Genomic DNA, 15,696 nt, shown 5'->3' with positions numbered 1-15,696 from the left:
ACTTACATTATGAATATTTAATGTTGAGAAAATTAGTTTTTGGAATAAATCTTTGATTTTATCAAATAATAGAAGAAAATTTTCTGGCATCCAAAATAGCATTAGCCATTATTTATGGCAAAAAGTTAAAAATTTAAAAAAAAAAAAAAAAGAGGTTCGAGGGATGCCTAGGTGGCTCAGTTGGTTAAGTATCTAACTCTTTTTTTTATTTATTTATTTTTTTTATTTTTAAAAAAATTTTTTTTTCAACGTTTATTTATTTTTGGGACAGAGAGAGACAGAGCATGAACGGGGGAGGGGCAGAGAGAGAGGGAGACACAGAATCGGAAACAGGCTCCAGGCTCTGAGCCATCAACCCAGAGCCCGACGCGGGGCTCGAACTCACGGACCGCGAGATCGTGACCTGGCTGAAGTCGGACGCCTAACCGACTGCGCCACCCAGGCGCCCCATCTAACTCTTGATTTCAGGTCAGGTCATGATCTCACGATTCATGAGTTCAAGCCCCGCACTAGGCTGCACGCTGACAGGACGGAGCCTGCTTGGGATCCTCTCTGTCTCTGTCTCTCTCTGCCCTGCCTGAGAACTTTCTCTCTCAAAATAAATAAATAAATAAACTTTAAAAAAAAGAGAGAGTCTAACTGATTTTTCCTTTTGAAACTAAAAATAGCTCCCCTGACCTTTTTTTTTAATTCTTAAGAACACTCCTTTAAATTAATAACATATTGAAAATGTAAGTGTATCAGGAAAGAACACTTATAGTCTTAGTCTTTTCAACATTGTAAAGTTATCCTACTTTTTAATTAAGAATGTATTCAATTCAGGTTACACAACAATAAATATGGCTGATAAGGTAACTATGGTTTATCTATTTGACTATTAAGCAACAATTAATACTATGTTATGTGGCGATAAGACATGAAGATAAAGATGACTATAATTCACACAATGATTTTATTTAATTGAAAAAAGGATATAAAACTAGAGTTCATGTTTTTAAACATTTTTGAAAATCTATGCATAAAAAGAAAAATTGAAGGAAGTATTAAAATTCTCATTTACTTCTCTTTATATTTTCAACTTTTTGTTATTTTCAAATTTACTTTATTTTTTTTTTTAAGTTTATTTATTCAGAGAGAGAGAGTGCGTGAGAGAGCAGCGGAAGGGCAGACACCAAGGGAGAAGGAGAGAATCTTAAGTAGGCTCCACACTCAGTGCAGAGCCTAACATGGGGCTTGATCCCATGACCCCGTGACCATGACCCAAGTCAAAACCGAGTCAGATGCTCAACCGAGCCACCCAAGCACCCCCAAAATTTTCTTTAATAAGCAAAATTTAATTTCAAAAAACCCAATGTGTTCAATATCTTTGAATGGTTTCAAATATTTATATTAAAAATGGTAGCTGAAACTTTCTTTAAAAATCCTGTTCACTTTCAAGAACACCTTAAAGAATAAAAATTCTCCATCTTACCTAATTCAAATTTGACTACTGTCCTACAAACTATGGTTTGCCCAACATTGAACTACAGATCACATTTTCTAAAGGTCACCATTCTTGCCCTTTGTCCAACTACACAAATAAACTTGTTCTTAAGAAAGAATTTACAAATGATCTGGTATACTTTTTTTAAATATTTATTAAATGTTTTCTTATTTATTTTTGAAAGAGAGAGAAAGAGACAGCACACAGGGAAGGGGGGGTGGAGAAAGAGGGGGATAGAGGATCTGAAGCAGGCTCTGGGCTAACAGCAGAGAGCCCGAGGCGGAGCTCTAACTTGTGAACTATGAGAGCACAAACTGAGCCAAATTCGGATGCTTAACCGACTGAGCCACCCAGGTGCTCCTGGGGCTACGTTTTGAATAAATTTCCAAGAATATACTATGAAAATTACAAAGAAATTTAATTGTAGAAAGTTCGACAGTTTTCCTACATAGCTCTTAAGCTGGATACTTTTTATGAATCATGTTTAAACTGATATACTCATAAACAAGGAATAGGAATTAAATTAGAGGAATCCCCCAGGGGCACTTGTGTGGCTCAGTTGGTCAAGCGGCCGACTCTTGACTTCAGCTCGGGTCATGGTGTCATGGTTCATGGGATGGAACCCCATGTCGGGCTCTGCTGACAGTGCAGAGCCTGCTTGGGATTCTCTCTCTCTCTCTCTCTCTCTCTCTCTCTCTCTCTCGCTTTATCTCTTTCCCTCTCTCTCTCCAACACTCCCCTACTCACTCACTCACTCTTTCTCTCTCTCTCTCTCTCTCTCTCTCTCTCTCTCTCTCTCAAAATAAATAAACATTTTTAAAAAATTAGAATTCACCCAAATGAGAGTCGGATCTAGAGAATGGTGGAATGGAGGGGCACCTGGGTGGCTCAGTCAGTTAAGCATCAGACTTCGGCTCAGGTCATGATCTCATGTTTGTGAGTTCGAGCCCCACATTTGGCTCTGTGCTAACAGCTCAGAGCCTGGAGCCTGCTTCAGATTCTGTCTCCCTCTCTCTGCCCCTCCCCAGCTCACACCCTCTCTCTCTTTCTCTCTCTCTCTCTCTCTCTCTCTCCCTCTCTCTCAAAAATACATAAACATTAAAAAAAAAATTAAAACTATAGAGAATAGTGGAATGGAAATCTGGCCACATACTCAATGGCTACCATCTTTGTTGAACACAAGAAGTAATGGATAATGCGGATATATTAAAATAAATACACAGATTTTTACATTTCTGCATGTCTTATCATCGTTGCATTAATTTTTTTGTATTCTGAGATATAACTGATATAATCCAAACCATTAAACATTATAAATAAAAGTAGAATCATGTTTATTTTTCAAAAGATTTGAGATAGTTACACATTGGCTAAAAAGCTTAGACTCATTCCAAATGCAATTACTTCTGCAAGTTTTGAGCTAAATTAGTGCAAATGGTTGTCTGATGGAGGCCCTTAGAAAAGAAAAGCATTTTACTTATAATTAGAGTATACAAAAATACCTAGTATTTCTACAATATATTCAAATAGATGGGGGAGCATTTAAATTTTTCATCGAAATTTCTAAGCATGCTTAAAAATACATCTTGATTAATTAATTTTTATTATTTATACCACAATATGGTATCATTGTTGTTTGTTTCTGGTTTTGGCAATGAACACAAAAGCCTGATGGTATTTGCCATCCCTTACCGAATTCATCCAGGGTCCTAGCGTGGGAAGAACTTGGTATACAAACACTGATCAGCTCTGCTGAGATCTATCAGCATCAGAGCTCCCGTTTATAAGTATAAAGTAAGAACACTTAGGGGCACCTGGGTGGCTCAGTGGTTAAGCGTCTGACTTCAGCTCAGGTCATGATCTCACGGTTCGTGAGTTCGAGTTCTGCATCGGGCTCTGTGCTGACAGCTCACAGCCTGGAGCCTGCTTCCGATTCTGTGTCTCCCTCTCTCTGCCCTTCCCCCTACTCACGCTCTGTCCCTCTCTATCAAAAAATGAATAAACATTAAAAAAATTTTTTTAAAAGAACACTTAAAACCTGAGCTCATCAAAAATAGAGATTCCAGGGGCGCCTGGGTGGCGCAGTCGGTTAAGCGTCCGACTTCAGCCCGGTCACGATCTCGCGGTCCGTGAGTTCGAGCCCCGTGTCGGGCTCTGGGCTGATGGCTCGGAGCCTGGAGCCTGTTTCCGATTCTGTGACTCCCTCTCTCTCTGCCCCTCCCCCGTTCATGCTCTGTCTCTCTCTGTCCCAAAAATAAATAAACGTTGAAAAAAAATTAAAAAAAAAATAGAGATTCCATGATGGAAATGACCAAGAAAACAGGAAAGGAGAAAGTTGGTGCAGCAGTCAGATTGTCTCTCAAACAACCAAAGTCAATTTCTACACATTAATGCCTTATCTCTTCATTGCTCTCCAGTTGGTCCCTACAGATTTAAAATTCATATGGAGTCGCTGCTCCATGTTTCTCAAGGCATGGCCATGGGCACCTGAGAAACCTCACTCTAGTCCCAGCTCCATACCAAACAGCTGGGTAAAAGTGGATGAGTTAGTTCTTAAGTGTGGCCTGGTTTCCATCATCCGAAATGTTAACAGGGTATATGAGTTGATCTTCAAGATCCTATTCATCTTCAGAAATTCTATTCTTAAATTTCCATGTCCTGGCTGAGGACACATACTCCCCCAAAAGACCTAGTACACACACTTATGAGAAAACCAAATTTTCTTTGCAGGAAGCAAAGGGAAGGTATCCAGCTGGAGCCTAAAATGTCTTTAAGTGACGTTGTAGCAAGTATTTGCAGCCAAATTTCAGCAACATGCTGCATATGTATGTTGAAGGGGGAAACAAAATCTTAACTGAATAATACAAAGTGTAATTAATTTCTTCATCATATTTCAATGAATCCTGAGCCTTGGAAGTTTGTGTCAAGATCTGTCATTAGACACTTTATCACTAATATTAGTCTTCCCCACTAATTTGTATTCATCAGGGTCTGAGGCCTTGTTTCTATAATGCCCCTGTCCCTCAGGTGCCGAGGTCCTGAAGGTGAAAATCTTACCAATGCTAAAAGAACTTTTTCATGGGTTTGAATCCAAAGACCACTTGCATTAAAGCTCCATCACCCCACATAGGCTCACCCCCATATACCTATCTGACACAGATATGCTGAAGATGCTATTTTATGCCCATGCCTCCAAAGGCCCTGGGCTCCTTCCATTTCTTTATCTTATGCCCCAATTTCCCATAGCATAGTAATCATTATCAAAATTCAACACAGTTTACCAAAATTCACTTAGATTACCAATGCAGATGGAACAAATGGAGACAACCACACCATCTGGGAGAGAGGAAGTGAGACACAGGAGCTTTATGAAAAAAAACAAAGAGAAGGCTGAAGCAACAGGGAACAGGTGGTTCCACCAGGGCAGACGAGGCCAAGAAGGAACAGAGTAGAGCTTTGAGTGTGCCTTCCCCTGCCTTACTTCTTCCGACCTCAAGTACATGGGCTTTTGGATATTCTCTTGAGCAATAGGGTTACTGAAGTGAGAGAGCTGTTCACATTTTAGACAGGCAACTTCCTAACGTCACTAGTCTCTTTTCAAAGCATTAAAATGAATTAATGCCACCTTATAAAAATACAGTGGGGGTGCCTGGGTGGCTCAGTCGGTTAAGCGTCTGACTTTGGTTCTGGTCACGATCTCATGGTTCCTGAGTTCAGGTCCCGCATTGGGCTCTGCACTGACCAAGCGGAGCCTGCTTGGGATTCTCTGTCTCCCTCTCTCTCTGCCCCTTCCTGACTCGCTCTCTATCTGTCTCAAAAATAAATAAATAAATAAACATCAAAAAATTTGAAAAAATAAATATTGTGCATATCCTGCCAAGGAAAGATAGCCTACTAGGTCCCACATGTGAGCATGTATTTGCACCTGTATTATAGAAAGGGATTTTTAGCTGTGCCACCTGTCAGCTCCACACTCCCTCTCTCCCCTAGTCCATGAGGAACCTCACCACAAGACGACTTGGTTCCCAGGCAGTACACCTGAATTTTGCTCCTTGCATGTCCTTCCCCTCTTACCTGAAACAATCATGCTTTACTATTTTATATTCTGGACAATTTTTAGGATACTGACAATGGGATAGAGAAATGGCACACAGGTGAGCACTTTTGAAAATTTGCACCCCTGCAAAGGATAAACATTCTTCTCCCCTCTGGGACTAAAAGATGGTAACAAAGGTATGTGGTAGACGGGAGCTGACCTGTGCCCCAATCCCAGTTTAAATGAAGTATTATACAGAACACTTCTGCATGTGGGAATTAAAGTCATTTAGCAACAATTAATATACGTTATTTCATCTGGTCCTTTTCTCCTAGAAGCATATCTTTGAAATCTAATTAAAATCATCGGGGGAAAATGTGATCCAATTTCCTGAACATTCATATTATAGACTAGTACATAACCACATAATGGGATCCATATATTTTTTCAAATAAAAATAATTTATGTAACTTCATTTTATTTAATGTTTGTGACTGTGATTTCACGAACTTACTTATCAATGTCTGTACCTTCAGATCTGCAGAGCAAAAACGTACCATCTATAAGTAATAAAGTACTTAAAATGAGCACTTAAAATACACAAACCACCTTCATCCACAACTTTTCTCTGTAAGAAAATTGACATGTTTCTACACACAACGGCTATCTAGCTAAAACGAATCTAGGGTTTTATATATTATATTGTAGAATAGAATATATTACATGAAATATAATATACATTATACAATAGAATATATGAAAAAATCACATATATACTTATAAAAGATAGTGTAACTTAAAAAGAAAATAAATTCATTCATTATTTTCTGCACTCATGCTGGTTACACCAGGAAATATGAGTGCGTATGTCACTCCTACTCAGCAATTTCTGTGTATCTCTGTGTTGAATGCTAGTGTATTTCAGCCAAATATAATTCTCCACTTTGACAAGAATCCTCTTCTTCCTTATCACGCCTTTCTCCTCCAACTGCTCTACCTAACAAAGTTTTCCTAAGCTCTAATGTACCGCAAAAGAAGTATTCAGGTGAGAAGTTTGTCTTATGAGGGAGCCGGCGTCTCATTTTAAAATCACTAATTACCTACCTGTGCCATCGTCCACGTTCTCCACTTCCATCACCTCTGTATTGATTCGGCCACGAAAAAGGTACCGATGTCCATCTGTAGATGCCTTGCTATTCTTCAACCGTCTTGTGATGGAATGAAATCACAAAAATTTTGTTACTAAACTTAATAAAAAACAGTATTGAAGCAATATAACTTAAGCTAGTCTTAAAAAAAAAAAACAGACATTGATGCAATCAATGACACCAAATGTTAGGCTCTTGGTGTTTGTTTTTTATTTGTGTCCTCCCATTCATAACAGCACTAGTTGCTTTACAAGTTGAAACTTATAGACTAGTGTTTTAAAATAAATGGAAGTTATTGGGGCATCTGGGTGGCTCAGTCAGGTAAGCGTCTGACTCTTGATTTCGGCTCAGGTCACCATCTCATGGTTTGTGAGATGGAGCGCTGCATGGGGCTCTGTGCTGACAGCATGGAGCCTGCTTGGGATTCCTCTCCCTCTCTCCTGCTCCTCCCCCATGCTCTCTCTCTCTCTCTCAAAAAAAAATTAAATTAAATAATTTAGATAAATGGAAGCTTTGGACTAAGAACAGTATACAGGTAGGTGGGTAAATATGTATTTTTGCTCAAGTTAGAAATCAAAGGTACCCAATCAAAGTCTGACACACACTAAAAGTTAGTTATTTTAAAACTTGATCTGATTTATTTCACTTTCATTTCTCATTTTTCAGTAACTAGCTGGTAATTTCCACCTTTTCAAGCTCTGGTAAAATTCGGTTTGTACTTATGATCCCTCTGCAAAGAAACAGACTGTGCTGGGAATTCTTAAGTTGAGTCTCATCCAGCTGAAAATATTTTCCCTAGATTGTTTTTATGATATGAGAATTGTATGCTTGTTGAGTCTCTTAATACACTTATAATCCTTTATAAGGGTCTCATTTCTTCTATTTTAAAAAGAAGTTGAAAACATTCCAAAACTTTGTGTATAGTGTGCCTATTACCAGTCTTCAATGCTAAAAAAGCATGTAATACAAAGGTTTACAGGTGAACATTTATCATATGAATTAAGTGGTTAAGTATGTTTGTAATGGAATCACTGAACATTCAGGAGAGTTGATTTTAAAAACTTTTTTAAATTATGTTTTAAATTATTAACTAATTTAATTCTTAAAGAGGAAAGATTCTTCAACCTTGAGTGGGGGAGAGGGGCTGAGGGAGGGAGAGAATCTTAAGCAGGCTCCAAGCTCAGCATGGAGCTCAACATGGGACTCGATCCCAGGACCCTGGGCTCATGACCTAAGCTGAAATCAAGAGTTGGACCCTCAACCAACTGAGCCACCCAGGCGCCCCTAAAGAAGAAAGATTCTAAGAAATGATTCAGGAGGATTTAAGAACACCTAGCCACTCAAAAGATTTCAATTAACCTGAACTATTCCATTTGACTCATTGACAAAAGTTTAGCAAATAATTTAATATATTGAAATAATTATTCACTTATTGTGTTATACAGACACATGTGGCAAAAGTGGAGATGTAAATGTTTACCAGCTTCAATGTCCCTCTCCTCCTCTCTCCTACAGTTAGAGATCAGTCCTGAAGTGTTGAGAGGTGGTGAAGTGCTGAGAAGTGCTGGGCAGGTGCTGAGAGGGGTCACAAGGTGCTGTCATGGTCTCTGAGTTTCTTCCTTGGAAAAGAGTACATCTTCCTGGCTTATCTGTCTAAACTCTCATTAAAACTTAGTAATCCTTCACCACTAGTAAAGAATCCTAACTAAATAGATTAATTAACCTGATTTAGGATTTATTAGTCCCAGATCTTCACCATCTTGCACTCCCGTGTTCATTTTGAAAGTGACCTCTGAATGTCCTTTGTGAATAACCTTAAATAAATGCTACAATTTAGGGATTCGGGCCAGGCAGTATGCAAGTTGGCATCAGAGTCAGCCAAGGACAGAGAAGAATGCAGAGCAGACTAATATGCAGGTACCTGAATATTCTCCCAGGTAGGACATAGTATCATGGTGTCTGGTAAAAAAGAATTCCTTGTAAGTTGACACATCATATATTTTTTTAAAAGTTTAATATACTTAGTAACAGTTTTAGTCACAGTCAGAGAACCATGGCATGGAATCATTCACTGGGTCGTATTTTCAAAGTATTAATTTTCTTTGTGATACTGCTGTGAACTCTGTACATGTTTCTATTATTTCTCTTGACCTGCAGATAGTAACACTCAATATGAAATTTCAGTAAGTGTTTGATCAATACTGAAACACTTCACTCAGACAGAGAGATCTTTGGTCCTTTCAGAAGATGGCTCTATTAAAGTACATAGACTGAAAAGCCTAAGGTTTGAAAACAATTTTGTTTTATATTGTAATGTTGACTATTTTGCATATCCCAATTCTATGATTTCCCTCCTAAGTATGTGTTTTAATGGTCACCAGGATACATGTGCAGGAATGTTCATAATAGCAGAAAAACTAAAACCAACAAAGAAAACAAATAAAAATCTAAAGTCCACTGATAGGAGAATGAATAAGTAACTGTTATTAACTTATTGGGATAATATTCATTCTCCTATCAGTGGCTGAGATCATGACCTGAGCCAAGTCAGATGCTTAACCGACTGAGTCACCCAGGTGCCCCCAAAACTGCAGGCTTTTAATTTTACAAATGTTTCCTGTTGTTTAGCTATTTAACAATAACAGCCATGAGACCATAAATGACATCATCATTATACACTCAAGTCATGATCTCAGGTTTGTAGGTTTGAGTCCCAAGTCAGGCTCTGTGCTGACAGCTCAGAGTCCAGAGCCTGCTTCGGATTCTGTCTCCCTTTGTCTCTGCCCCTCCCCAGCTCGTGCTCTGTTTCTCTCTGTCTCTCACAAATGCATAAACATTAAAAATGAAAAAGCCTGTGATTTTTAAGCAAATGTCTTCAATGTGCATATAATGTGGACAAAAACTTTTGCTAACTGTGCAAAAACTTTGGACTTGAAGGCGGGCATATATATAAGTATGAGATCAACTATAATAAAGAAAAAAGATCTCATTCTCAAATGGATGCCTTTAATAACTGTACCTAGATGGATGTGTTAATTGACTACACGGAGGAAATCCTTTCACGATGTATATCAAATCATAATGCTGTAGAACTAAAATATCCTTCAATTCTATTTGTCAATTATACCTCAGTAAAGCTTGGAAAAAACAACTGCACGTAAACAATTTGAATCACATTACAATTTTTTTTTATGGTTTTTTTTTTTTTTGAGACAGAGAGAGACAGAGCATGAGCAGGGGAGGGGCAGAGAGAGAGGGAGACATAGAATCCAAAGTAGGCTCCAGGCTCTGAGCTGTCAGCACAGAGCCCGACGCAGGGCTTGAACTCAGACTGCGAGATCATGACCTGAGCCGAAGTCGGACGCTTAACCGACTGAGCCACCCAGGCACCCCATATTACAATTTTTTAATGAGTTACGTACACGTAAAATTAACAGTCTTCCTAAAGCCTACTTCTATTCATCTCAATCTTGCTTCAAAACACAAAGAATTCAGAAAAGCATTCTAAAAAAACCAGACAAGTTTATTTTCATATACAGTAAAAAGAATTTTTTTAAATACTCATTAAGACAGAGATAATGACAATTTAATTATTTTTTTAAACAATTTAATTATCCTTTGACTTTAATCCTAAACTGCTCCGTTTCATCAAGGCACATGGGGTAGTTCTATGTTTTCTCAGTTAATGTCATTATATTTCCGCATTAATGTCTCATACTAGAGAATTCTGATAGCACAGTCCGAAAGGCAAAACAGCCACGTCATCAATGTAGCTGCCAACTTTTCGCAAACTTACACTGGGCATCTTGTTCATCGTTTCAAGAGATAAAGAAGGACATTCCCTTAATCTTGCCTCCGTTGGTTTTGAGTTTCTCATTCTTACTTTACCAGAAAATGTTTGGCTATAATTTCCTAATTTCTGAATCTAGAATAAACACTCAAACCCTGCATTCTCAACCACCTGCTTCACCTTTAAGTTTAGAGAAGCCGCTTAGTACCATTTCACTGAAACTAATGTTATCTAGATATGGTTAGGAAGAAGCATATAAATTTCCCAATTAAATGCAGCCCTACTATTTTGCTTAATCAACCTGTAAAAATTTTTGCCAAGAGTTCAAGAAAACATCCTATAAATTAAGCACCTTCTGAAGAAAAATTATACCCATGCTTTAAAACAAGTAGCAGTACATCAATAACAAAGATACATAAAATTATTTAAACTAATGGTGGCTAAGCTATACCAGGGACTTGGCTGGGTTTCGTTCATTCGTTTATTCACTTATTTAAGAAATACTTCTTGGGGTGCCTGGGTGGCGCAGTCGGTTAAGCGTCCGACTTCAGCCAGGTCACGATCTCGCGGTCCGTGAGTTCGAGCCCCACGTCAGGCTCTGGGCTGATGGCTCAGAGCCTGGAGCCTGTTTCCGATTCTGTGTCTCCCTCTCTCTCTGCCCCTCCCCCGTTCATGCTCTGTCTCTCTCTGTCCCAAAAATAAATAAACGTTGAAGAAATACTTCTTGATTGTCTATTACATGGCAGGTCCAGCCTCTGAGGAAATAGCAGAGACTAAGCAGCAAGACAGCTGTTCTCAAGGACTTTACAGTCTAATCTAGTGAAGGTGGCACCAAATAAATAAATAATGAAGAAAACACTAGCAAGAACTTTCTTGATAGAGAATGGCTGGGAGGCTACAGTGGATGGGGTGGTCAGAGAAGATATTTCTGAAAGAGAGATACTTAAGTGAGATCTAAAAGACATGAAGAATCTAGCCAAACAAAACTCAGACGGAAGAGCATCCTGGGAAGAAACAGGCAGGGCAAAGGCTGTAAGAAGGAAATGCAAATGGTATAATCAAGGAACAGGAAAAAAAGACATGGGGTGAGATGAGGTCACAGAAGTAGGGAGGGGCTGGGTCATGCAGAAATCTGCAAGCCAGGATAAGGAGTTGCGACTGTATTCCGGGAAGCCAATGATAGCTTCAAGATAGGTAATAATGTGCTTTCATTTGCGTTACAAAGGTTGCTCTGGTTTCTGTATAGAGCATCAACTTTAGAGCAGTAAATGAGGACCTGGTGGGACCAGCCACTGTTAGCCAGGGAGGAGATGCTGGTTGACTGGACTAGGATAGATGGAGAGATGTGGGGGGAGGTTTTCATATGTTTTAAATGCAGAATCGGTAAGATTCCCTAATGGATTACATTTGGGAGGTTGAGGAAAAGAGAGGAACCAAGGTTAACTCCTAGCTTTTGAAGTTAGGGAAACCAGTGGATGGGGAAAATTGGGGGAGGAGCACCATTAAGAGAAGAAATCAGGAATTCTATTCCTTCCATGTTGAAAATCTTCACAACCATCACAAGTGAGATACCAAATAGGTAGGAAGGATGAGTCTATAATTCTGGGCTAGAGATTTCTGAGCAAGTCACGTGGAGGTGGGTGGGACAGGAAGCCACAGGATTGAATCAAATCACTAAGGCAGAGTTGATAAATATAATAGAGCAAAGGGAGTGGAAAGCAGAAGCACGCAGCAGGCCAATATTTGACCAATAGAGTGTGATGTTACGAAAGGAAAGAGAAGAAAGTGTTTTAAGAAGGAGGAAGTGCTCATCTACTTCTTCTGCCGAGGAAACACATAAAACAAAGTGACCACGTGATTAGAAAACACAGGGGAATGATGACTTTGACAGGAGCAGCTTAGTGAAGCAGAGTGGGATGCTTAAAATTTAGATTTCAATTTTTATAGCTGTGAGTGTTGACGAAGTAAAGGGATGTCGACAGGACAGGGGCTGCAGGTATAATGAAGGAGAAAATCATTGCAGGTGAAGAGACTATGGGATTTACTGAGGAGATCCTGAGTCCCCAGGAGCACTGAGGAAAAGGCTGAGGCCATGAGACGGATAAATAATTTCTGAACTAGTACTTGTTTATCCCCTTACCTGTGTTTTCTTTTGCAATACACCAAAAGATTATCGAAAAGAAAAACACCCGTTCTTGAATATTTCCAGAAGAGATTTTCAGTAAGACTCCACACATTAGCATTTCAGTGCAGGTATCGGTAATGTTGGATCCCTAGGTCAGAAAAAAATGCAGAGAAAGCCTGATTATTTAATAGAAACTTTGTGTGTAATTCTTTTTTTCCCTAAAAGTCTGTTTTTATTTTAAGATACAATATATAGACAGGATAAAAGTTCAAATATTATAAATATTTATACACTGGGAATATAAATATTCCCTTCCAGACTCCTCCTCATCAGTTTCAGCAGCTACAACCACCTTTAAGAGATTGTGTGCCTCCTTTTAGCTATCTTACACATATGTGCATAAACATGGATGATACATGTCACCTGTGTTCTTTTAAAAGGAGATGATTTCAAATTGATTCATAACATTCATGTCCTGGGGTGCCTGGGTGGCTCAATCGGTTAAGCATCTGACTTCAATTCAGGTCATGATCTCATGGTTCATGAGTTTGAGCCCCACATCAGGCTCTACGCAGATAGCTCAGAGCCTGGAGCCTGCTTCAGATTCTGTGTCTCCCTCTCTCTCTGCCCTCCCCTACTCACACCTGTCTCTCTCTCGAAAATAAATAAACGTGAAAAAATTTTTTTTAAAAACCCCAAAAACGTTCATGTCTCTACTACTCCTTTGCTCCTCCTCTCATTCCCTGGGATGGGAAAAGAGCTCCGTGGACATATCATAAAGTATATGAAATTCTTCAAATTTTTAGCATGTCCCAATTTATATCTCCTCTCCTAGGATGGACAGGAAGAAAACAGAAGAAATTAAAAGAAAAAAAAACCTTATTTAAACACAGCGACCTTCCATAGAGCCTTTTACCTTATGAAAGTTAGCACAGGCACACTCATTCATTAAATAAGCCTTCATTGAGTGCACACTAAGGTCATATGATTAGTGACAAAAGTGAGTCTTAACACAAGGGCTAACCATTGAGAGGAGCCACAAGATGAACGGGGCCTGAATCATCAAAAGAACAAAGCTACCCACTAAAGTAGAACGCATGCATTGGCTTATTGTGTGAGCTGAGCATAAACACCTATTTTGAGCCATTATAAATGTTGTAGTCTATTTGTTTCTACAACCTGAACTATCATAACAAATGCACCAAATTAGACAAAAAAGGGAAAAAAAAGTTTTCAGTAGATATCTGTAAATTGTGCTCTTTAAAATGAATATTTGTTTTAAATATGTCCGGTCTCTTTAAATCTGATGATAAATTTCTGATTCTTTTTAAACTGAATGCTTTAACTTTTATTTTTGATATTTAAAACTCAAAACCTTAATTTTAAATTTCCTACTTCCACAATAATCAGTGATATAGTTTTTTCTGATTTATTGTAAAAATTTTAATTACAATGACAACTCCTATCTATCAACAAGAGACTTCCCAAATGGGAAGTTAAGAGAATGTGATTATGTTGAGTATCTATATTACAAACACATTTTGTTTTTGCTTTTATGTTTTATTTAAATATTTTTTTGTTGTTTATTAAGCTTTTTATTTTAATTCTTGGATAGTTAATACACAGTGTTCTACTGGTTTCAGGTGTACAATACAGTGGTTCAGCAATTCCATACCTTACCCAGGGCTCATTGTGCCAAGTGCATTCTTAACCCCCTTCACCTATTGCACCCCTCCCCTCTCCCACGTCCCCTCTGGCGACCATCAGTTACACAAACATTTTAAATTTTAGAAAGATCCCTTTTTTCTTTCCTTCCGCCATAAGGGTGGATATATAACTGAAGATCTATCAAAAATTTACACAATCATATCCTTCAACACGTGATAATTAAGTAAAAACTGTCATCAAATAAGAATATAAATCCCAATTCCAGTAACAAATGATTTCTTATTTATACTAAATACCATCCCTACCTCAGGAAAAAAAAATTAAGACAGAATGAAGACATTTAAAAATGTAAACAAGGAAACATCACTTTGATTCTTGCACAGGAACCTGTACGATGTTATGAAAGTGGCTGTATTGATAGCAATTTTACAAAAGGTACAAAACGCTTCGCCTTGGACTATTTCGTACAGTAGCCCAAGAAAGCCACACAAGGAAGTTAACTTATCTCATGAAAGGGTAACTGCAGATGTTATCCCCATTTGCATATTAACTAGTCTTCCAAATAAGCTCCCAAAATTAATATTGATGGATGCATTCCTATTTGACCAAAATCTTAACCTTTTATTTCCTGACTTGTTTGTGATTATCATCTTTATTAATGTACACAAGAATTTAATGTAAATTTGAGCTACGTATAATGGCTAGGGGCCATTTAGTCCATCCTCTTACACAGTCTCACAGGACATATTGTACCAGCTCTGAAGAACTCATGGGAACTAAGGTGTAAAGTAAAATAGAAAGTGGATATATTATTCTTGATAATAAAAATAACTGATGTACACACTGAATGTTCCCATAAGCATGGCCAACGCAATCTTCCTTTGTAAATGTACCTAGTTGGAAAGCTGTATCATAATCAGAAAGAATCTTTACACAAGTAACAAACTCACAACCAGACAAAAACAGAGGAAAGGACCTGATTTTTGCCCACCACTCCTAGTTTTACCACTGAGGAAACCCCTGCCTTTTCCCTGTTTTTGTCCTCCTGTGAACTGTCTGCATGTTATTTGAATCGTCCCATCAAATTCTTGTTCGTTTATATCTTTTGTCTTGTCAATGCCACAAAGACTTTCCAATGAAGTCGTGCTCCCCGGTTGAGAGAAACTGTCTCTAGTCCTGTGAACAGCAGAGTGAACTGAATAGCAGGGCCATGGTAGCTAATGAGCCAAACGTTCTCGTAGGTTAGGTTTTGGAGAGGCTGAGTACTCCCTGTCAGCAGCTGTACCTTTGATTTCTAATAAAAAGCTAATTTTACAGCAGGAAGCTCTCTCAGATGGTAGCATTAGACAAGTCAGAAGCATGCCTGGACTATTAGAGTAGGATGAAGGAAAGCTTTCAACAGCGCCTATAGGTGGGATTGGAATTGCTCATTTATGTACCAAGAGA

At 38.5% G+C, this 15,696-nt stretch overlaps 1 protein-coding gene across 1 annotated transcript in view; it reads right to left on the bottom strand.

Moving 5' to 3' along the window:
• Window positions 1-15,696, bottom strand: part of PREX2 (phosphatidylinositol-3,4,5-trisphosphate dependent Rac exchange factor 2) — a 295,413-nt gene that overhangs the window by 178,951 nt on the left and 100,766 nt on the right. The window contains 3 exon segments of the mRNA XM_043601163.1: window positions 6,624-6,727; window positions 12,598-12,637; window positions 12,640-12,730. Coding sequence (XP_043457098.1) covers window positions 6,624-6,727; window positions 12,598-12,637; window positions 12,640-12,730 — 235 coding nt within the window.

This window comes from Prionailurus bengalensis, chromosome F2 (assembly GCF_016509475.1).
Source record: "Prionailurus bengalensis isolate Pbe53 chromosome F2, Fcat_Pben_1.1_paternal_pri, whole genome shotgun sequence".
In the NCBI taxonomy this organism is placed as follows: Eukaryota; Metazoa; Chordata; class Mammalia; order Carnivora; family Felidae; genus Prionailurus; species Prionailurus bengalensis.
Note: the sequence above shows the minus strand (reverse complement) of the source record. Positions and strands in the feature narration are given on the sequence as shown.